General features: G+C 36.5%; 1 protein-coding gene across 3 annotated transcripts in view; it reads left to right on the plus strand.

Annotated features, from left to right (window-relative positions):
• Positions 1-24021, plus strand: part of MON2 (MON2 homolog, regulator of endosome-to-Golgi trafficking) — a 124960-nt gene that overhangs the window by 57686 nt on the left and 43253 nt on the right. For all 3 annotated transcript variants that reach the window (XM_079774207.1, XM_079774208.1, XM_079774209.1), the window contains 13 exons: positions 2398-2630; positions 4708-4789; positions 5546-5730; positions 6494-6606; positions 7167-7271; positions 7671-7751; positions 7829-7902; positions 7989-8079; positions 13562-13663; positions 14663-14773; positions 16579-16754; positions 19158-19320; positions 20737-21030. In XM_079774207.1, the coding sequence (XP_079630333.1) occupies positions 2398-2630; positions 4708-4789; positions 5546-5730; positions 6494-6606; positions 7167-7271; positions 7671-7751; positions 7829-7902; positions 7989-8079; positions 13562-13663; positions 14663-14773; positions 16579-16754; positions 19158-19320; positions 20737-21030 (1810 nt within the window). The remainder of the gene's footprint in view (positions 1-2397; positions 2631-4707; positions 4790-5545; positions 5731-6493; positions 6607-7166; positions 7272-7670; positions 7752-7828; positions 7903-7988; positions 8080-13561; positions 13664-14662; positions 14774-16578; positions 16755-19157; positions 19321-20736; positions 21031-24021) is intronic.

Consider the following 24021-nt stretch of genomic DNA (forward strand, 5'->3'; position numbering starts at 1 on the left):
TTTTAATTATGATGTGTCTTGGTATGGGTCTCTTTGGGTTCCTCTTGTTTGGGACTCTGTACTTTCTGGACTTGTAAGTCTATTTCTTTCACCAGGTAGGGGAAGTTTTCTGTCATTATTTCTTCAGATAGGTTGTAAATATCTTTCTCTCTTCTCCTTCTGACACCCCGTAATGTAATTGGTATGCTTGAAGTTGTCCCAGAGGCTACTTACACTGTCTTCATATTTTTGGATTCTTCCTTTTTTTTTGCTCTTCTGCTTGCGTGTTTTTTGCTTCCTCATGTTTGTTGATTTGCTTCTTGGAATTCTCTACTCTACTGTTGAATCCCTGTAAATTATTCTTTATTTCAGTTAAGGTATGCTTAATTTCTGACTGGTCCTTTTTCATGTCTTTGACATTCTCACTTAGATCCTTGGAAGTCTTATAAAGATCCTTGATTAACCTTATAACTATGGTTATGAACTCTGTATCCAATAGTTTGCTTGTTTCCATGTCTCCGCATTTTGGCTGCTTCCCTGTGTGTGTTTCTATGTATTAGGTAGAGCTGCTATGTCTCCTGGGTTTGGTAGAGTGGCCTTGTGTAGTAGGTGTCCTGTAGGGCCCAGTGGCTCAGCCTCTCAGTCACCTGAGCTGGGCACTCTAGGTGCGTCCTGTGTGGGCTGTGTGCACAGTCTAATAGTTGAGCCTTGATTGCTGTTGGCATCACTGGGAGGAATTTACCTCTAAGCTAATTGGCTGTGAGGACCAGCTACAACTACAGTGGGAGAGCTGCTGTGCAGGAAACACCCCTATGGAGCAGGACTTGCTTCAGTGGGGCTTTGGTGCTCACCAAGTCTGCCTCTTGAGTGTGTTGCTTGTGGATGTGTAAGTTTGTAATCTTATATGGTCTGAAGCTGTCCACCGGGTGCACTGGCTCTAGGGCCTCCAGAGAGGCGCAAAGTTAGCCATTGCGTGGGGCCACCCTGCAGGAGTTATTTGTATGGTGCTTGGAGATGCCCAGGTGAGACCCAGCTGTGAAGCAAGGGAGGCTGTTGCTCTTGCAGGGTCTTGGGCCTTTTATTGATCAGTTTGGGGCATGCTGACACCAGCTGCAGCTTGTTCGAAAGATTTCAGCAAAGTCTGAAGCGTGAGCAAGGACAGGCCATTCATATAGAAAAGCCGCTGCAAACAGGTTGGGTGGGACTGAAAATTGGATGGGGTGAGGTCTCAGGGAATCACCAGGATGGAGCAAACAGTGTGGGCCATGCTGATGGACACTCAGATATGGCTGCCAGTCAGCCCTACCACTGGAGAGGTCCCAGCACAGGAACAGTGACCTCTGCGAGCCTCCTCCCCCCCCCCCCCCCCCCCCCCCCGTCTGGGAGAAAGCCACCCCTGAGTTCCTGCCCTGATGCCAGATAATCCAGTTCCTCCTGTATGTGTTTGAGTCCCCCAGAGCCATTGCCCAGTGCTGGAGCTCAGAGGAAGAGGGACCTTGTAAGTTTGTGCGTAGGCCCTTTAAAAGGAATACCATAGTCTCCAGCAGCCTCTCTGTCACTCAGCCACAATCCCTGCTGGTTTTTACAGCCTGAAATTATGGGGACTTCTCTTCCCAGCTCTGGGAGCCTGGACTGGGGGGTCTGGTGTGGGGCTGGGATCCCGTGCTCCTCACAGGCGGCCTCCTCAGAGACCATCTTCCACCAGAGTAAGCACACATAGGTGTCGGACCAGCCCGTTCCCTGGCTCCAGTCCTCTTACCAGTCGCCATGTGCTTTCTTCTTTACTTCTCTAGTTGTAGAACTTTCATTCAGCCAGCTTTCAGGCAGTTCTGAATGATGGTTGTTCTGTATTTTAGTTGTAATTTTGATGTGGTTCATTAACACCTTGCACCAAGTCAGAGTTTGAGATGTTTTATAGTCAGTTTAAGTCTTATTCTATTTTGTATGTAGGTCTTTATTTATTTTTAAATCCTTTATTGTTTAAAGTATTACATATGTCTCTTCCCCCCCGCCCCGCCATTGACCTCTCCCTGGCCACCCCCACCCCCCAGCATATGCCCTCAACTCCCTAGTGTCTGTGTCCATTGGTTATGCTTATATGCATGCATACAAGTTTTTTGGTTGATCTCTTACCCCCCACCCCAGTCTTTATTTTTTTAATATCAACAATTCATGGAAATATTGGCATAATTGGGGGGAGAGGCAAAAACTAAATTATTCAAATAATTAGTATGGCAGTGGTCAGGCTGTAATTTTTCTAATCAGTTTCTTAGATCTAGGAAGAGAAAACAAACAGTAATGTCCACTTTTACTATTCTATTAAATTTAATTTCTAGAATCTACATATTATAGAACTAGTTTCATGTATTTTCATCATTGTAGCTTCTCATTAGTGTTCTGGTTTTTTCATAATTTCAGCCTAGAGATGTTGGACAAAGTTGAGCCCCCAACTATACCAGAAGGTTATGCCATGTCTGTGGCATTCCATTGTTTGCTAGATCTTGTCCGTGGCATCACTAGTATGATTGAAGGAGAGTTGGGAGAGACTGAAACGGAATGTCAGCCTAGCAGTGAAGCCGCTTCTTCAACAACACAGTCATCAGAACAGCAAGAATTACTGTCAACAGCAGATGAAATGGATAAGGAAATAGGTATATTATTGTGATTCTATATTTTTAATTTTATTTGGAAATAATTTGAAATTTATAGAGAAGTTGCAAAAATAAGAGTTCTCATATATTCTTCACCCTGATTTCTCAATTGTTAACACCACCCTATTTGTGTTATCATTCTCTATTTATATACATGTCACTATACTTCTTTTCTGGACCATTTGAGTAAGTTGCAGACATGAGGCCCCATTTTCTCTTAATATTTTAATATGTATTTTCTAGAATTAAGAACAGTTTCCTACATAACTACTGTACAGTTCCCATCAGAAATTTAGCATCAATCCAATATTACCATCGAATTCCAGACCCCATTTCAATTTTGCCAGTTGCCCCTTTATGTTCCTGGATCACATACTAAGTTTAGTTCTATGACTCTGTACTGTCCTTTAATCTGGGAAAGCTCCTTAATTCTTTTCATGTTTTATATGACCTTGACATTTTTTAAGAGTACAGACTAGTCAGTTTTGGTTTGTCTTTTGGTTCCTCATAATTAGATTCAATTTAATCATTTTTGGCAGAGCTACTGCAGAAATGTTGCTATTTTATACTTACTGTGTTCAACAAACATCAATATGTTTCATAATTGGTGACATTAACTTTTATCATTTGGTTAATATGATGTCTAGCATGTTTTTTCTGTGTAAAGTTAATTATTAACTTTTTGTGGAGAAATACTTTGAGACCTTTACTTTAAAAAATATATATTTTATTGATTTTTTACAGAGAGGAAGGGAGAGGGATAGAGAGTTAGAAACATGGATCAGCTGCCTCCTGCACACCTCCTACTGGGGATGTGCCCGCAACCAGGGTACATGCCCTTGACCGGAATCGAACCTGGGACCTTTCAGTCCTCAGGCCGACGCTCTAGCCCAGGCGTCCTCAAACTACGGCCCACGGGCCACGTGCGGGTGTTTTTGCCGTTTTGTTTTTTTACTTCAAAATAATATATGTGCAGTGTGCATAGGAATTTGTTCATAGTTTTTTTTTAAACTATAGTCCGGCCCTCCAATGGTCTGAGGGACAGTGAACTGGCCCCCTGTTTAAAAAGTTTGAGGACCCCTGCTCTAGCCACTGAGCCAAACCAGTTAGGGCGAGACCTTTACTTTAAAAGAGATTTCCTTTCTACCTCATTTTTTTTCATTTATTTATTTATATTAGTATAAATTCTTGAATTCCTATTTTATTCAAAGGATTATAATCTATGATTATCATTATTTGGTTTGACTCTCAGATATCCTCAACAGGGCCACTGGGGACCCCCTTTCAAGATAGCACATGTGCCTCGTGTCCTTTTGTCATTTTCTGAGCACTCTTACTATCTAATACAATAAAATGTTCCAAGCTTATCTTGTTTTTTCTTGCCCAGTTCAGCAATCAGTTATTTTTCCAAGGAGTTCTAGTTCTTTTAGTGGAGAATAGTATTTAGAAACTAACACATGGGCACTAGGTATACTTCTTGGTACTTGAATAGGAAATACAAACACACAAGCACACATTTCTCTACATTTAAAAAAATATTTCTCTGAAATATCAAGAGGTCACACAAATGTTTCCAATTCCAGTTTAATATGACAAGATTTATTTTTAGATTTCCATATTTGTAATTCCCTTCTTCCATAGAGAGAAACTTGATCCCATTTTACTCAACATGTTTACTTTTTTGCTTGATCCCCAATGTATATAATCAATCTTATTACATTGACTCATTGCCAGCTGGTCACATAGGGTGAAAGTTTGGTCCAGTGAAGGGGAAAGGAATAAGAATTGATCTGATATGTATACTTAAAAGATATAAGTAAACTTGTATATAGAAATATCTTACCATTGATATTTTAAAATAACTTCGTTTTAAGGCTTGCTAAATTCAGAAACTATAATGTGGTTTTTAAGTTTTCATTTATTCAGATATATTTTAAATATAATAGCTTTAATATTGAATAGTTGAGTTGTTGGTGTAAAAATGACCAGGGAGATTTTAGAATTTGACATATTGTCAAGTACTATGATATCTATAATTATCATCAAGTAGTTTATTTTTTATTTGTTTTGTTTTAAGTTAATAAAGCTGTTTGGGAAGAAATGGTGAATGCCTGCTGGTGTGGTCTACTTGCTGCTCTCTCACTCCTTCTAGATGCCAGGTATTAAGTCTTTGTAAGTTTTATATTGCATTTGACAATTTAAAAAAAACCCACTAAAATAGTTTACTTAAATTTGTCCTAAAAATTATTTTCTAATTTTAGTTTTTATATATGTATAATATTATTCTTTGTTTTATTTTTTTATTCTTATTTTTTTTAGAATGGTTTACTGATTCCTAAAGAGAGAGGAAAGGAGAGGGAGAAAGAGAGAGAGAAACACTGATGTGAGAGCACAACATTGATCAGCTGCTTCCTGCATACCCCCTACCAGGAATCGAGCCCACAACCAGATGTGCCCTGATCAGGAATTGAACTGGCAACCTCTTGGTGCAGGGGCTGATGCCCAACCAACTGAACCATACCAGCCAGGGCATTATTCTTTGTTTTGATTCTCCGCCCCTATTCTACCCTTGCCTTGCTCCCCACCAGAATTGTTAGTGTTTTAGGAAAAAACAATCCTAAAATTACAGAATGACTTTTTCATTTCAAGCCTTACTATTACAATTATTATAATCATAGTATTTAATTTCTTTGCTGTTTTTCTTCAGAATCGCAGAATTTACTGATTTTAAAATGCTTGATATTTTTAATTTTCAGGTATATGTTAGTTAACATTCCTTAAGTATATTGATTTTGACAATTTTTAATAAATTTTCTTAAAATTTCCTTGAATACCTAATTCCACATAGTTTGCACTGTAATTAAAAATAAATTAATTATATTAATCACATTAATGAAATACTTTATTTTTTTCAGCACAGATGAAGCTGCCACTGAGAATATTTTAAAAGCTGAACTGACTATGGCTGCTCTTTGTGGAAGACTGGGCCTAGTAACTTCAAGAGATGCCTTTATAACTGCAATATGCAAAGGTTCCCTGCCTCCCCATTATGCTCTTACTGTATTGAATACCACCACTGCAGCCACCCTTTCCAATAAATGTAAGACTTCAGTTTACTCAAAGTTCTCTTCATCTAGTGGGCTGATATGGCATAGAGAAAAGATTATAGAACTTCTTAGTTCAAGCCTCTGCTCTTCTATTCACTGACTCTGTGACCTCTGTGAGAAGTTAATGTCCCTGAACCTTAGTTACTTTCATCTTTTAAAAATAGTGGAAATGAGGGTAGGGGAAAATAATATAATTTTAAGCAATAATGGTGAAGATAAATCTGGAAATCCTTTGTAAACTATAATATATTGTCGAAATGGTGGTGTTTTATATGTTTTTTCCAATGGAACTAGTAGAACAATAATGTTTGCAACTACTTATATTAAATTGATATTCAAAAATTTTTTCCTTATTGAATACTTTCAACATTCAAGTTTCTTCCATGCAATGTAAATATATTTCAATAAGATATTCAGTTTTTAAACTGCAAATGTAAATTTTGGTCTGTAACTTTAATTGAAAAGTTTACTGGGAATACATGTTTAAAATAGAGTTCTAATTCTATTTCAAATTCTTACAAAGAAATCTACCAAAGTTATATAATTTGTTAAAGTTACATAGAAAATTAAGTTACTTAATATTTGCTTAACTTGTCTTTGTTTTTGCCCTTCCCGAGTTTTAAAAATGTTTGCATATAGGTAACTAAGTCATCATTTAATTTAGTTTTGTCAAATTAATGTCTTAAAATATAACATTACTTTGAATGCAACATAAAAATTATATTTGAATTACTTAGGTATTCGTTTCTATTGTAGCATATTCCATTCAGGGCCAAAGTGTTATGATGATAAGTCCATCAAGTGAATCTCATCAGCAAGTAGTGGCAGTGGGTCAGCCCCTAGCAGTCCAGCCTCAAGGAACAGTAATGGTAGAGTACTTGTTCTTTTCTTGTTTGCCAATTAACTTTCAAGGAAACTTTTGTATCTTTTTTGTGTGTTTGCCAAAATGTATCTTTATACTTATTTACTTTCTTTTACCTGGTTGTTATCTTTAGAAGAAATTAGATAAATATGCAGTTGACATTATCATAATCAACTATGATAACAACTTTTTTAAAAAATTTCTTTATTGATTAAGGTATTACCTATGTGTCCTTATCCCCCCTATTATCCCCCTATCCCCACCACTCATGCCCTCACCCCCCTGTTGTCTGTGTCCATTGGTTAGGCTTATATGCATGCATACAAGTACTTTCGTTGATCTCTCCCCCTTACCCCCCACCCTCCCCTACCTTCCTTCTAAGGTTTGATGGTCTGTGATAACACAACTTTTAAGGAAATGAATGTATTCTGTGTAAAACCATCCAAACCTATTTTCTTAGTATTTTTGGTGTTTTTTTTTTTATTTGAATATGATAATGCTGCTGTACAGGCTTTTAATTTTCAAGAATGCATAACAGGTCTGCAAATATATCCTTTTTTAATATAGTTAACATCCAAAAATATCCAGTGTATGAGGACTTTACTTAACTTGGCACACTGTCATGGGGCTGTTCTTGGAACATCATGGCAACTTGTCTTGGCAACTCTACAGGTATGTTGTAGTCTCTGGATCAGAGGTCAGTATTGTTTTATATCTAAGTGCTAACAAATTAAACTAAGCAATGTCCATTGGTACTTTGAACAGGCTGAAGGAATAAGCAGTAAATATGAAAAGGGAGAAGTTGGAAGGGAAAGAAGACATGGCTTATGTTGTATGAAATAATGGAATACTTCTCATAATGGCCTATGTTCTAGACTAAGTTCTAATGCTTAATGCTTGGTGTAATAAGTATTTTATATGACTATTAATTGCTGATTTAAATTTGGTTGTTAGAAGCCTACTACTGATTTTAGTTTTAGTTAGTAAAAATTATTACCGAGTTTAAATTTTCATTACTGGAATTTTTATGCTTATAAATTTCTTTGTTTTGATTTTTAAAAACATTTTCAGCATCTTGTATGGATTCTGGGATTAAAGCCTAGTAGTGGTGGTGCCTTGAAACCTGGGAGAGCTGTAGAAGGACCCAGTACAGTAAGTTCTAGTCATTCTTATTCAATTAGTGCTTCCCACAATGTTCATATGTTACATTAATTTTATTCTTCTCTTAGGTTCTGACAACAGCAGTGATGACAGATTTACCAGTGATTTCCAATATACTTTCAAGATTGTTTGAAAGCTCGCAGTAAGATCAGGTTTTTAAATTGGTGGAAACATTATTATTAGCTGTTGATTTTAGATCAGAATGTCTTATTCATTTTTTTATTTCAGGTACCTTGATGATGTATCATTGCATCATTTAATAAATGCGCTTTGCTCCTTATCCCTAGAAGCAATGGATATGGCCTATGGAAATAATAAGGTGTGGTATTCTACCTCTTTGTTTTAAATATAGCACATTATTTAATTAAATAAGGTGTGTGTGTATTCAACATGATATTAGTATCTCACTAATGGGACCAAAACCTTGTAGGCTAACCCTACTCTGTTGAGTTTTTACCATTTATGGTGTTTATCTGTTGATGGAATAGTGATTTGGCTTGTGATATGTCCAGGGTGAGGCAAAAGTAGGTTTACATTGTTTGTATGGAAAGTAATACAAAAAGCCTATCTAATAAAAGAATAATATGCAAATCGACCATACCTCTGCTACACCAACAAGCCACACCCACCAGCCAATCAGGAGTGAGTATGCAAATTAACCCAACCAAGATGGCTACGGCCACGGAGAGAGCAGGAGGCTTGGGTTTCCCCAGCAATGGAGGAAGCCAAGCTTTCTGCCTACCCTGGCCTGCCTTGGCCTCCGCTTAAGGCTACAAAGTTTCAATTATAGAAGATAAATAAATCCCAACAAAAATGGCTGCGGCCACAGAGCAAGCAAGAGACTTGGGTTTCCCGGCAATGGAGGAAGCCAAGCTTTCCGCAGCCCTGGTCTCCGCTCAAGGCTACAAAGTTTCCATTATAGAAGATAAATAAATCCCAGATACCAGGGCCTCTGCTTGGGTCGCCGGGGGCCGTGGCCGGCCAGCAAACCACCACAGGCCCCTCGCCCAGGCCACCCCACGCCCCAAGGGAACCCCAACCCTGATCCGGGACACCCTTCAGGGCAAACCAGCCAGTCCCCACCAGTGCACCAGGCCTCTATCCTATCTAATCCTCCTATCTAATAAAACAATAACATGCAAATTGACTGTCACTCCAACACCCAAGATGGCTGCCCCATGTGGTCAAAGATGACTGACCCCATGTGGACACAAGATGGCCACCACAAGATGGCCAGCAGGGAAGGGCAGTTGGGAAGGACCAGGCCTGCAAGGGAGGGCAGTTGGGGGGACCCAGGCCTGCAGGGGAGAGCAGTTATGGAGGACCAGGTCTGCAGGGGAGGGCAGTTAGGGGTGGCCAGGCCTGCAGGGGAGGGCAGTTAGGGGCAATCAGGCTGGCAGGGGAGCAGTTAGGCATCAATCAAGTTGGCAGGGGAGTGGTTAGGGGGTGATCAGGCTGGCAGGCAGAAGCGGTTAGGGGCAATCAGGAAGGCAGGCAGGCGAGCAGTTGGGAGCCAGCAGTCCTGGGTTGTGAGAGGGATCCCAGATTGGAGAGGGTGCAGGCTGGGCTGAGGGACACCCCCCACTTCCGTGCACGAATTTTGTGCACCAGGCCTCTAGTTAATAAATAATAATCCAAGAATAAACTGTTTTGCATACTCACAACCATAAACCTACTTTTGCCCTACCCTGTATTATTGTTTTAAATAAATAAATAACTAATAGTAATTTCTCTATAAGTACATTTTTCTTGTGTATTGAATATTTTTCAAAATATTTTTATAAAGAACAAAACAGAATCACATTTATAAATAAGTTCTATAAAATGTCACAATAATACTTACAGTTATAATTTATGATTGGGACAATACAAGATTTAAATCAAGGAATATATGTCTCAGTTTCTCTTGTCTTTGTTGGGATAGAAAATAGGGAGCTTATCATTTCTTTCTGAAGGTAATAAATAACTCTCCCTATTTTGAAAATTAATTTTTTGCTTTGTTCATTGACTACATGAATAGAAAATACTTTTGAGACAATGTCTTTCTATACTCAAAATATCATTCCTGTTATAACTGGGAAGCACAGGAATATTTCGATTTATTTATATCTTAGAAATTATTTAAAGTAAAATGCTTTCTACATTTTACAATGAATAAATATAGTTGGACTATTTATACATAAGTGAAGACTTGCAAAAAATGATTAAAAAACAGAGAATGCAAATTTGTTTAAATCTAAATGTAGGATCCAAAATTATGTTGTCTACCTAATCCTTAATTATAATTCTGTATACTGTGGCTTATCATCTTGTTCATGTGACTCATTTAAAGATTAGCTAGTAAGGTCTTATTAGGGCAGTGTTTTGTATATTATAGCACATAGCTAGAGAATTACATAGACATCCAGGTGTTTGAAAATATGTAGTGTTTTTTTTTTTTTTTTATTGAGGTATTATATGTGTACATATCTTACCATTACCCCCCCCCCACCCCACACCCATACATGCCCTCACCCCTCAGAGTTTTGCGTCCATTGTTTATGCTTATATGCATGCATACAAGAAAATATGTAGTGTTATAGTTTACTCCCAAACTAGGCAAGGATAATATAAAATATAGTGAAGTAATAAATTTCTTCAGTAATTCTACATTTTTAAGATTAATTCTTAATACAAAAGTTAAATATTTTTAATATTTAAAATTATTTTTAATGACACTTTAGCAAGTTTAAATGGTGATGTCTTGAGAATTTATGCATTCACTCAACAAGTACAGTTCTTACTTGTACATGATACTGTTAGAAAATATAAGATTTTTACTTTCAAAGAGTATATAAACTATCTGGCTCATAGTTAAGTGGTAGTTAAGATAGTATGAAAATCTAAATAAATAGGGTAGTATTAAGTGATGTAACACTGATTCTCTGAATCCTTAGTACCTTGTTACATAAGACATTTTTGGTATGTATTTCTACTGAAATGAATTAAAGTTAAGATGAATTAGTGTGATTGGAGCTGGAAATTGAAGGAATGGTAGGATTTAGATAGGTACAAAAGGGCAGTATCATGGAAATCAAAAGGGAAAAAATGTTACAAGAAGTCAAGATCAATGAGGACTGAAAAGAATAAAATACTTTATTACTATTAGTTTATTGCTAACCTAGAGTGGTAGGAGTAGATTCATTATTTCAGAAGTGCTTGGAGGGAACAAATGTTAAGAAATTGAACACTGGATTAGAGATGATTTCCCTGAGAATGGGTTCACATCTCCATTTTAGGATTTAATTTTGTAAAGTGAAGTGCTGATTAATGGAAGGGAAATAAAAAGTTTGTAAAAATATTCAAAAAGGATGACATATGTAATGCTTTCAACAATAAGATTTTAAAAAATATTCAAGTATAAATTTTATAAAAATGTTTTGTTTGTTTTAAATATGTTTTTTTATTGATATCAGATAGAGGAAAGGAGAGGGAGAGAGAAATAGAAACATTAATGATGAGAGAGAATCATGTATCTGCTGCCTCCTGCACATCCTCCACTGGAGATTGAGCCTGCAACCCAGGCATATACCTTGACCTCCTGGTTCATGGATTGATGCTTAACCACTGACCCACACCGGCCGGGCAAAAATGATTTTTGTTGTTGTTGTTAATCCTCACCCAAGGGTATTTTTTCATTGATTTTAAGAGAGAGTAGAAGGGAGGGAAGAGACAGAGAGAAAGAGAGAAACATTGATGTGAGAAAGACACATTGATTGGTTGCTTCCCACCCTGACCAGGGCTGAGGATCAAGCCTGAAACTGAGGTACATGCCCCTAACTGGAATCGAACCCGGGACCCTTTAGTCCACTGAGTCAAACTGGCTAGTGCCAAAAATGTCTTTTGATATAGGCATAAGAGAGTCTATTATTAAACTGTGCTTTCTGAGAGATCAACCAAGGGACTTGTATGCATACATACACTCCAGTAAGCCTAACCACTGGACACAGACACCAGGGGGATGAGGGCATGAGTGCGGGGAGGGGGGGGGTTGGGCGTCAATGGGGGGGATAAGGACACATATGTACTACCTTAATCAATAAAGAAAAAAAAAAACATTTTTTATGGTGGAAGGCAAAAAAAACAACACACAAACACAAAAAAACTAGTGCTTTCTATAAAAATTCTAAATATGCAGATACTAAAATGAGTAGAAACCTCTATTTTCTACATTTTTAAAGTTCATTATGATGTTATCAGTGTAAGTTAAATATTCTAGGTTTTAAAGATGTATATATCAGTGTTCTTTAGCTTTGGCTTTACAGTGACCTGTCGTCTCATTTTGGTCCTCGTTGTAGGAATTTGTGCTAATGTGTTAAGGAAGTAGCTGATGGTAAAGCCTGCAAATTCTTTTTTAGAAGGAGGTGATGTTAATGATACTTGTGCAGGCATATTACCATGCTCATATCAATAAGAAAAATAAAGCAGAATAAAGCAGAATAAGGAATAAAAAAGCAAAATAATAGTTTGCTGAATGTCAGACCCTAACAGTATGTTATTTAATTATTGAAAACAACTCTGTAAGGTTCAGTAGCACTATCGCCATTTTATAGATGAAATATGAAATAGCTTAAGTAATTTGCCTGGGATCACCTATTTTGTAATTGGTGAAGCTTGGATTTAAACCCATATTTGTCTCATTCCAGAGTTCCATTTTTAACCACTTCACTAGTGACTTTTGTGTACATCAAAGTCAGCTATGAGATTTTTTTGAAAATATAAATGTCAGGGCCACATTCTAGGCTTCCTGAGTAAGAATCTTTTGAGTATGAGGCCTCGATATCTGTACTTTTTTTTAAAAATGAGATCAAAGGAGAGGGAGCATGTGCTTGCAAGCTCTCTGGTATCTTTTCTCATGAGGACACTAATCCTATTGTATCAGGATTTTATAATCCTACTAGGAGCCCGTTGCACGAAGTTTCGTGCAATAGACTTTTCCTTCACCTGGCTGCCGGCACCAGTTATCCGCCAGCAGTAGTTTTCCTCTGGCCACCCGCCGATCAGAGCGCCTCCCGCCAGCACAATCAGCCACCCTGAGAGGAACTCCAATCAGGAGGCGCTCCGATCGGGCGGGTGGCCAGAGGAAAACTGCTGCTGGCGGAAAACTGGTGCCGGCAGCCACGCAATCGGCCACCCGAGTTTCGCCACCAGCATCTCCCACAGCGCTGGTCTAAGCAGCGCGGGCCGTTTAAGCTGGCGGGAGGAGCGGGGGGCGGGGACTCGCGAGTCCCCGCCCCCCGCTCCTCCCGCCAGCTAATCCCGCCCCCCGTGCCTCCAGCCGGCCCAATCGTGGGCGTAGCGGAGTGATGGTAATTTGCATATTACCATTTTATTAGATATGATGACCTCATTTAATGTCAGTGATCTTATCGGCTCTATCTCCAAGTACTGTAACATTAGGGGTTAGGGTTTCAACATGTGAGTTTTAGGGGGATACAGTTCAGCCCATAGAAGAATTCTTTCCTTCTGGTCAGAAGACTAGTCATTCTGTGTGTCTGAAATTTTTAAATTTCACTTTTCCCTCACTAATCCATTCTCTTTCTAATCAAATTTTCCAATTAGGAGCTATTCTGGATACTTGAGGGTGGGCAGAAAGGCTTATCTCATGAGGACTGGGGTTTTATTATCTTTATTGCTAACTTTGTACTAACTAGTCATATATTAATTATAGTCATGCTCTTCAGAGTGTTCTCAGTTTCATTTATTGTTGAAGTACTCAAATTTTTCTTTAAATATCAAGATGTAATATGTTTTCTCTCTAGGAACCCTCTCTTTTTGCTGTTGCTAAATTGTTAGAAACTGGTCTAGTTAACATGCACCGAATAGAAATTCTATGGAGACCTCTAACTGGCCATCTACTTGAGGTAACCTCTTTTTAAAAATTATTATATTTATTTATTTTTGTTAAGAATAACACAATAAACTAATGACTCTCGATAACCATACACAAAATCAGGATTAATTATATCTATATATTTTTATCAGGGACTAAAGTTAATTGCCTTGTTGTAGGAATTCTTTTGTTTTGGGGTGAAAATAGGTGCTATATCAATAAAATCTCTGAAGTATCCTTCAGCTGTTAGTTTGGGTTCTCTTTCTTTTATGATGCAATCTTTTAACCACCTTATTTTCAGCTAGTTCAAGGCAATTGGGACAGATTTAGTAGTAAACACTGCTGCTTTACAGCCTTTCCCATGATTATGAGATAGATCTCCTACAAGGGGAAAAAGTTTTTGGTATCACTACTTATAGGTGGTGCCAGAGAAATAGCTGCTTCTATCAGTATACATGTGTATGTGCAGTTTTGGTTTATGATGCCATAATCATTTGATATTAATTTAGTAACCTGACAAAGGTATTATTTTTAATAAGAAAAACAAATGTGCTAGTGCTTTTCTCCCTCCCACCCCCATTTTATTTGGATTACTTTTATGAGCTATTAAAGGACATGTACAGATTTCTTTATTATGGATATTCTCCTCAAATGGCAAAAAATGTGGTTTTTAAAATTATAGCACATTATTTATGAGGGTAGACCTAATTAGCGACGTTAGTATCTGCTGCTTTTGTTTACTCTAATGACATCATTTACTTTTATGAAATCCTTTCTTTTCTGTGACTTGTTTGATTTCATCTTTTATCTTCTGTCTCTCTATTGCTTCCTCTTGCCCATTATTCAGAAGGTAAGCTTACTTATATTTTGGATACAATATTTCCTTCAACCCTTATTGATGAATATTTGATGTAATTTTTTAAATGTGAAAGGATAAAAATATGTTTTTATTTTTCTTTTCTCAAATTGATATGTAAGCTTAAGTATACAAGTTATATATTTAATTTTTGTTCAATTTATTTACCTTCAGGTCTGCCAACATCCAAATTCTCGAATGAGAGAATGGGGAGCAGAAGCTTTAACTTCACTTATTAAAGCAGGGTTAACATTTAACCATGATCCTCCACTTTCACAAAACCAGGTAGAAAAAAATCTTTTTAAAAAAAGAATATTTAATGTAAAATCATCTTCTTCCATATGTAATTTTTTCTTAATTTATCAAATGGCTGATATTTTTTAAATGTGGGTTTTGTTGGTTATTCTATGATACATAGGCCATGGGTCTCCAGGTTGATATACCTGGATATTTAGGATTATCTTTATCTAATGTTGTAGAAACTTTCTTGTGCATGACATGGAACTAAGTTAATAAACTACCTGGAATTTGTCTCTCAGTCCAGAAATTTCAGTGTTAGGGCTTCATTTTGGAGCCCTATTTTATTAGTCTCTTTTTCTTTCTTTGGTCCTTACCTATCTTTGACATTTTTATTCTCATTACCCTTACATAGGGAGAAAACAAGTGGCAGAAGGGATGAACACAGTAAAATAGATTTTTATTTTTCAATAATTTACAAAGTTATTTTATGTTTCATAGTTTACATTAGTCTTGAGTCCTTTGTCCTAATCATTCATATATATTTTATACAGTTTCACCTAATCATTCATATATATTTTATACAGTTTTTTAAAATTACACCAAAGGTTTATTGTTTGAAGATTGAGTAGGAATGAAGCATTTAATGAAGCAACTATTCCCATTGCTCTCATTGTCTTACTGTATTGTAATTGTATTCTACAAATTTATTCATCAAACTAGAGGCCTGGTGCATGAAATTTGTGTATTGGAGGGGGGCGTGTCCCTCAGCCTAGCCTGCGCCCTCTCGCAGTCCGGGAACCCTGGGGGATGTCCAGTTGCTGCGGAGGCAAGAGAGGCTCCTGCCACTGCCAATGTGCTCGCCAGCTGTGAGCCAGCTCAGGGCTTCTGGCTGAGCAATGCTCACCCTGTGGGAGCACACTGATCACCAGAGGGCAGCTCCTGCATTGAGCGTCTGCCCCCTCGTGGTCAGTGTGCATTATAGCAACCAGTCATTCCGCTGTTTGGTCGATTTGCATATTAGCCTTTTATTATATAGGGTACTTATTAAGTATATAAGGCAGGCAGTGTTTTAGCTTTTGGAGTAAAATGATGGGCAAAACAGAAAAGATCTACATTTTTATACAGCTTTTATTTTAGTGATTTCTTATTTTTTTCCTAACTGCAATTTTTTAAAAAAAAGAAAATCCTTGTTTATGTATATCTTCAATGTCCAACTTAATACCTTGCACATAGTGAGACCTTACAAATGTGTGTTCAGTCAGTGAACCAAATAAATGAATCTTTGGAGAGAAGAAAGTTAAAAATGAAGCAAGTGTTTTCAGCTGCTGAAAGTAATAGAAAAGAGTGCTTTTTTTTTAAACTCTCCAGCAGATTTTGTGCTTATGTCATCTTTGTTTCTTATACTTATTCATTTTTTAGAAGTATTGAGAATTTTAAATTTAAATATATATGCTATACATTAATAGAGTAAATGAAAGGTAATTTTAGAATTTGGAAATTGTTTTTCTTTTTATGAATACAGTTAGATATTATATAGATCTATTTCCTTTAGTGAGATTTATTTCTATATGTATCTATTATTATCTTTTAATGTAAGGTCACTCCCCATTTATCCTGAATTCTAACATCTTAAAAATTAATTTTTATTTTCTCTTAAGTTAAAAACGATATAGATGACAAAACCCCTAATGATTACTGTTAGAAAATTATATTCAATGTTTATTTTACTATAAAATTTCTGTTTACTATTGCAGTCTGATTGGAGGTGATTTTGAACTTAAAAAGTCTCAGCAGAGCCTTTCTGTCTTTTTGGGCTTCTTGTCCTAATTACTTTCTTGCCCCCTTTTCAGCGGCTGCAGTTGCTTTTGCTGAACCCATTAAAGGAGATGTCCAGTATTAACCATCCAGATATCCGACTCAAGCAACTAGAATGTGTGTTGCAAATTTTGCAGAGTCAGGGAGATAGTCTTGGACCTGGATGGCCATTAGTGCTTGGAGTCATGGGAGCAATCAGAAATGATCAAGGGTAAGTGTTTCAAATTAACATTCAAACAAGTAACAGAGAAAAAGGGAATCCATCCTAAAATCTTGTAGTAGTAGTAATTTTTTATATACTAGTATACCCTTCCTGCTTAAGTTCAAGTTCTACAGTTTTTCTTAACTCTACCCTCAAGAGGCTACAGCGAATTATTAGGGCTCACTTTTGTTTTGGAAGGGTGGGAAAATTGCTATTTATTTGACATTTATACAAGGATACAGGTTCTTACTTATAAGATTGGGCTTTCTTTTGTTAAATACTTGGTAAGAAGTAAATTTACATTTATGGCTTGACCTCTCTGCATATATTGGGAAGTCTAAGAAATTGCTTTTAAGTGACCTTTTTTCATTGATTTGTTCATTTATTAAACATTGGTTCTGTGCCTAGTATATTCCAAATACTATGCTTGCTAGTTATTCTGATTACATAGGTAAATAGCTCCTGCTCTAAAAGTAGAATCCTATGGAAAAGGAATAAACCCTATAAAAAGGATATCCTAGTAAGATAATAGTTTTTTATGCTACAGAAGTATAGTAATCCAGTTGGGGGGCCTATGCCCCTGGAGAGGGACAGAACCAAAATTATGAAGGATATTATATGCTTTTATAAACTATTTGGACTTATCCTTAATGCACTTGGGAGGTATTTTAGGATTTTAATCAGAGGAGTAAACGTATCTGATATGTATATGAGATGTATCACTGTGTCATGCAGCCTGGAGGAGTGGATGGGAAAGCCTACCGTGCTCTCTAGAAATAGAGAGGAGATGGATTTGAGCTACTTATTAACAGATTAACTTTTAAGGGGAAAGGGTTTTAGGAAACAGAATCAGGAATAATTCGAAGATTTCTGGCTTTGCTTAGTGGATAGTAGTCCAAATTACCATAAGGTATATAACTAAACTAGAGGTCTGGTGCACGGATTTGTGCACCCATGGGGTCCCTCAGCGTGGTCTGCGGGGATCGGATTGAAACCAGCAGTCCAACATCCCCCGAAGGATGTAGTAGTGTGTGAAGTGGCCTGCCGCTGCAGCTCGGAAGGCTTGCTGCCGCTCTGCTGAGGTCTCTGCGTGCCCGTCCTAGGGCAATACCGGGGTGCCCATGACCGAGAAGCGGCTGCAGGCTCACGCCCAGTCAGTCCTGATCCCAGTCCCAGTCTGGATGGGGGAGGGCCACTCAGGGGGAGTGTCTGTGCGAGAGGCTTGCACCGCTGCAGCAGCATTGCCAGCCGTGAGCCCAGCATCTGGTGCCTGTTGGTCAGCTGAGCGGCACTTCCGCTGTGGGAGCACACTGACCACCAGGGGGCAGCTCCTGCATTTAGCGTCTGCCCCCTGGTGGTGAGTGCGCGTCATAGCGAACGGTTGAACGGTTGCTTAGGCTTTTATACATAGAAGGAATACAGAAGAAAGAGCACATTTAGAGTAAATGTATGGATTTGTTTAATTTAAGGTAGGACATTGCAGTGGAGAGAGCAGAAATTTGAATGTATTCGTGTGTAATTCTGCAGCAGGACTTGTAATACCTTGTTTTGATGACTAATTTAGGAGTTTTACATGATTGAGATGCTTGAGAGTATTATGGAAATCTTATTTTAAAAATTTATTTATAGTTATAAATTTCCTTAAATCCTACAAAATATTGAGATGATCAAAGTGAAAAGATATCAGCTATAGCTTAAATGAAGCTGAAGTTTCTTCTTCCAACCTATAATGTAGTTACAAAATAGGATGTTGTTATATGAATGAAATGAATTAATGCATGTAAAACTCTTACAAAGTGCCTGACATAGTAAACGCTCAATGTATTAGCTATTATAATTCATTTTCATCATTATTTTTCGCCACCAGAATTTATCTTAAAAAATCAAATACTTCGTATTCTCTTTATATGAAATTCAAAATTAATCTTTTCTTTTATAGATGTAGAAATTTTAAAATAAGATATAGTATAGATATAAAAGAATAAAGAACTAATTTTCATTCAGTGAGTATTTCATTGTGTGTATTTATATATGCTAGGCATCATGTTAGATATTGGGGATATAATGGTAAGAGGTTAGCTCTAGGCAATTTCCTTTCTCATTTGATGTCTTAAGTTTTGTTGGGCTAGTTAGTGCAAAGTAAAAATAATATGGCATTAATACATATTTTCCTTTCCTTTTGCTAGTGTACTGTTATATTTCTATATCTGTGAAGTTTTTTATTATTTTAAATAAGCATATTTTAAAATCTCTGTAAAATGTTGAAGTACTAGGTTATCTATATTAGAAAAGATTTTCTTGTTCAAACTTTAAAAAAAAATTTGTATGGTCCAAATTACCATAAGAAATGTATTTTCCCTTACATTTTGTTTAAATGCATGAGTATAAACTTCTTATCGTTTGTGTTTTCAGAGAATCCTTGATACGAACTGCATTTCAGTGTCTTCAGTTGGTTGTGACAGATTTTCTACCAACAATGCCTTGTACTTGCCTGCAGATAGTTGTAGATGTTGCAGGTAGCTTTGGACTTCATAATCAAGAACTTAATATTAGTTTAACTTCAATAGGTTTATTGGTATGTATCATTGCCTTTTAATAATATAACCTAGATAGTGAATGATAAGCAAATACTTGGCTCTATAGGAGTCATGTAAATGACTCTGATACCTAACATATCTTGCTTAAAGGATTAAGTGACACAATTTAATTGATTAACAGCAGACTATTTGGAATAATTTTGACATATGGAACTGAAATTTGTTTTTTTACATGGTTTTCTTGAGAGGATTTAATAAACTGGTAATAGTACATACAAGAGAAAGAGTCAGTTGATTCTTGTGTAAGGGTTTATTGATTATCTATTATTTTGGAAGCAACATTTTGATATACTACTTATTTAGTAAATAAAACTTCCATAAAAGGCTTCACCATTTACAGAGTCCTATAGCTTGTCAACACTGCTTTGTTAGCTGTAAGGAGATTGCACATGATAGTGCAAGAGCCCAGACTGATAGACATATATTTTAATTCTGTCAACTCCTTGTTAATTGTTAAATTATCGATCTTCTGAGCCTCATTTTACTTATTTTGAATATAAAAGTAATAAAATCTAAGTTAGAATATTGTTAAATATTATACAAAGTAAACATGTAGAGAGCTGTTACCAATATAAATTTATTTAAAGGCAGTTACTTAGACTCTTAAATGTATATTATAACTCAGAATTTTAAAAGTCATATTTAAATACCTCTCACAAGCTAGATAACTTAGTATTTTGCTATTAAAAATAGAATCATGGGGGAAAACATAGGCATGTTCTGTATGTATATAATGCTCCTAAAGAGTAGTTGATTAATTCAGTGTTGATTTCTGCTAGATATTACTTTCTTTATTACTTTCTTTATTTTATATTTATGTTCACAGATATTGGACTTTACATTTTTACCATTGATATCATTCTCATTAATTTACATACCTTGCTATGGTTGCTAATGAAGTCATAAGATATGTTTGGAAATAGTGATTGCTCTTGTATGAAGTTACAAAATATTATTCAGTGATATTAAGGAATTGTTAATAATTTTGTTAGTATGATAATGGTTTTAGGGTTATGTTTTTAAAGCCTTTTTTTAGTAGAGATTATAAAATAGGTATAAAGTAAAAATAAAATATTAATTGTTATATCTAGGTGATAGGTATATCAACATATTGATATATTCTCCCTATTTTTCTGTGTTCTTAAAATTTTTCATAATAAATTTTTAAAAAATATTAATGTTAGCAAAATATTTCTCCCCCATATTCTCCTGAAATCAGATAGAAACACTTGACAGAGGAAGAGATGTTTTCATTAAATCCCTTCTTCTAGATTTCTGAAGTAATTTTTAGAAGTTTTATTCTAAAAAGTAAAACAGCTATGAGTTGCATATTTATATATGCCTTTAAAATAAAATCTATGCATAAAGTGATATTTTTCTACTTTGCTTTTTAGTGGAATATTTCAGATTATTTTTTCCAAAGAGGGGAAATTATTGAAAAAGAATTAAATAAAGAAGAGGCAGCACAGCAAAAGCAGGCGGAAGAGAAAGGAGTGGTTTTAAATCGGCCGTTCCACCCTGCACCACCATTTGATTGCCTTTGGTTGTGTCTTTATGCGAAATTGGGTGAACTATGCGTGGACCCCCGACCTGCTGTCAGGAAGAGTGCAGGGCAGACTCTGTTTTCAACAATTGGTGCACATGGGACCTTATTACAGCATTCAACATGGCACACTGTTATTTGGAAGGTATTGTAAACTAGCTTGAGTTATCAGCTTTTAATTGGAACACACATATACTTTTTCAATTAAACTTTTTCCTGTTTACTTTTTTTTTTTTTGAAGTTCAGTGACGAGGCAAGGGCTGGAGGGAAAATTGGTTCTTATATTAGATCCCTTCACTTTAATCTTCTATTCCTTGTTTCATCTAATTTGGGTAGCATCTCTTATTTATTTATTTATTTATTTATTTATTTATTTATTTATTTATTTATTTATTTAATTCTTTATTGTTTAAAGTATTACATCTTTCTCTTTTTTCCCCATTGACCTCTCCTCGGCCATCCCCACCCCCCAGCACATGCCCTCATCCCCCTAGAGTCTGTGTCCATTGGTTATGCTTATATGCATGTATACAAGTCCTTTGGGTGATCTCTTAATGCCACCCCTGCCTTCCCTCTGAGGATTGATGGTCTGTTCAGTGCTTTTCTGTCTCTGGATCTATTTTTGTTCATCAGTTTATGTTCTTATATTCTGCAAATGAGTGAGATCATGTGATATTTTTCTTTCTCTGACTGGCTTATTTTGCTTAGCATAATGCTCTCCAGGTCCATTCATGCTGTTGTGAATGGTAAGAGTTCTTTCCTTTTTACAGCTGTGTAGTATTCCATTGTGTAGATGTACCACAGTTTTCTAATCCATTCATCTGCCCATGGGCACTTAGGCTGTTTCCAAATCTTACCTATTGTAAATTGTGCTGCTACGAACATAGGGGTGCATATGTCCTTTCTGATTGGTGTTTCTAGTTTCTTGGGATATATTCCTAGAAGTGGGATCACTGGGTCAAATGGCAGTTCTATTTTTAATTTTTTGAGGAAACTCCATACTGTTTTCCACAGTGGCTGCACCAGTCTGCATTCCCACCAGCAGTGCATGAGGGTTTCTTTTTCTCTACGTCCTCGCCAGCACTTGTCAGTTGTTGATTTGTTGATGATAGCCATTCTGACAAGTGTGAGATGGTACCTCATTGTTGTTTATATTTGCATCTCTGGATGATTAGTGACTTTGAGCATGTTTTCATGTGTCTCTTGGCCTTCTATATGTCCTCTTTTGAAAGGGGTCTATCTAAGTCCTTTGTCCAATTTTTATTGGATTGTTTATCTTCCTTTTGTTAAGTTGTATGAGTTCCCTATACATTTTGGAGATTAAACCGTTATGGGATATAACATTAGCAGATATGTTCTCCCCTGCAGTGGGTTCTCTTTTAGTTTTGTTGATGTTTTCTTTTGCTGTGCAGAAGCTTTTTATTTTGATATAGTCCCATTTGTTTATTTTCTCCTTAGTTTCCATTGTCCTAGGAGCTGTATTAGTAAAGATATTGCTACGATATATGTCTGCTGTTTTTTAAAATATTTTTATTGATTTCAGAGTGGAAGGGAGAGGGAGATGGAGATAGAAACATCAATGATGAGAGAGAATCATTGATCGGCTACCTCCTGCACTCCCCACGCTGGGGATTGAGCCTGGACCCAGGCATGTGCCTTGACCAGGAATCGAACCTGGGACCTCCTGGTGCATAGGTCAACGCTCAAGCACTGAGCCATGCCAGCCAGGCTGTCTGCTATTTTGCTGCCTATGGATTCTTCTCAGATTTTTATGATTTCCCGTCTTACATTTAAGTCCTTTATCCATTTTGAGTTTATTTTTGTGAATGGTGTAAGTGGTGGTCTAGTTTCATTTTTTTGCATGTATCTGTCTTATTTTCCCAACACAACTTACTGAAGAGACTATCTTGACTCCATGCATCTGTGCATTTGACAAAACCAAAAATGTTTGCTTTGTCATATTTTAAATTGCACTTTACGCAAAACAGATTAAATATTTAAAACCTCTTTTTTTTTTCTTCACCTCTTATCTCTGTCTCTGATTTCTGCCTTTGCCCTTCCCTTTTTCCCCATTTTCCCAAGTGGTAAAAATAGGAATTGCTAAGCCATTACACATAATTCAAATATAATATAATCAAATGAAAATTTTATGAATAAAAGAATATCAACAACTGAAATTTACTTGCAGAATCATCAAACAAAAGTAACCTTCAACTGGTAAATTCTACGTTTGTTCATTAAATATAGTTTTCTTTTTTATCCCCTTTTAAAAACTTTCTTACAAAGTCAACAGTTAGGCTCTTCTTTTTTGTTCCATCTGTTTCATTTTAATAAAATTCTATTTATAATCCTTTCACTGGTTTGTGAATTTTTGAGAACAGTAAATTTGACAATAGGCAGCATAGTAAACCTTAATTGTATTTAACAATGTTTTCAACTTAATAAAGATAACTCAATGTCTTCTTTAAAAATTAATAATGTACGTTTCCTAATAAAAATAGCTAAAAGCCCTTGTGTCTTCTGTCTCAACTTTATCCCCTGGCTCCTCAGATCAGAAACATGCTTAAGTTTTTGTTACTGTTTTTAAAAGCAAACTGATATTTCTCTGATAGCTATTTTCCTTTCAACAGCTTCATTATTAATCTTGCTGCTTAATTCTCAGGGATTTATTTCTTCCTCTCCTTCCCTGCACTCCCTTATCCCTTGTAATTTGATTTCCAGATCATTCTACTTCACAGTCTCTTAAACCTTAGCCAGTAACAGAATCACCTGGAGGACTTATTAAAGCATAGATTGCTGAGCCACCACTCTATCCTCGAGAGCGGAACCTTTGTTCTGCCAAGGGGTGTTTGGATACTTATAATGTCATTTGCTTGATAGAATTCACTTAGTATAAATGTATGTTGTTATGATAAAAGTGCCTAGATTTATTGAATTTCTACTCCCACCTTCTGTTGCCTTGGCAGGGCCAGATCAAATGATTTCTCAGGCCTTATACTGCCCATGGTCCAGGCTTTCCCCACCCCTGCTCTAGAGTTTGACTTTTTACCCTAGTCCTCGGGCCTGAGAATTTGCATATGTATGACACTCCTGGGTGATGCTAATGCTGCTGATTTTGAGACCATATTTTGAGAAC

Source organism: Cnephaeus nilssonii (assembly GCF_951640355.1).
Source record: "Cnephaeus nilssonii genome assembly, chromosome: 6".
Taxonomy (NCBI): Eukaryota; Metazoa; Chordata; class Mammalia; order Chiroptera; family Vespertilionidae; genus Cnephaeus; species Cnephaeus nilssonii.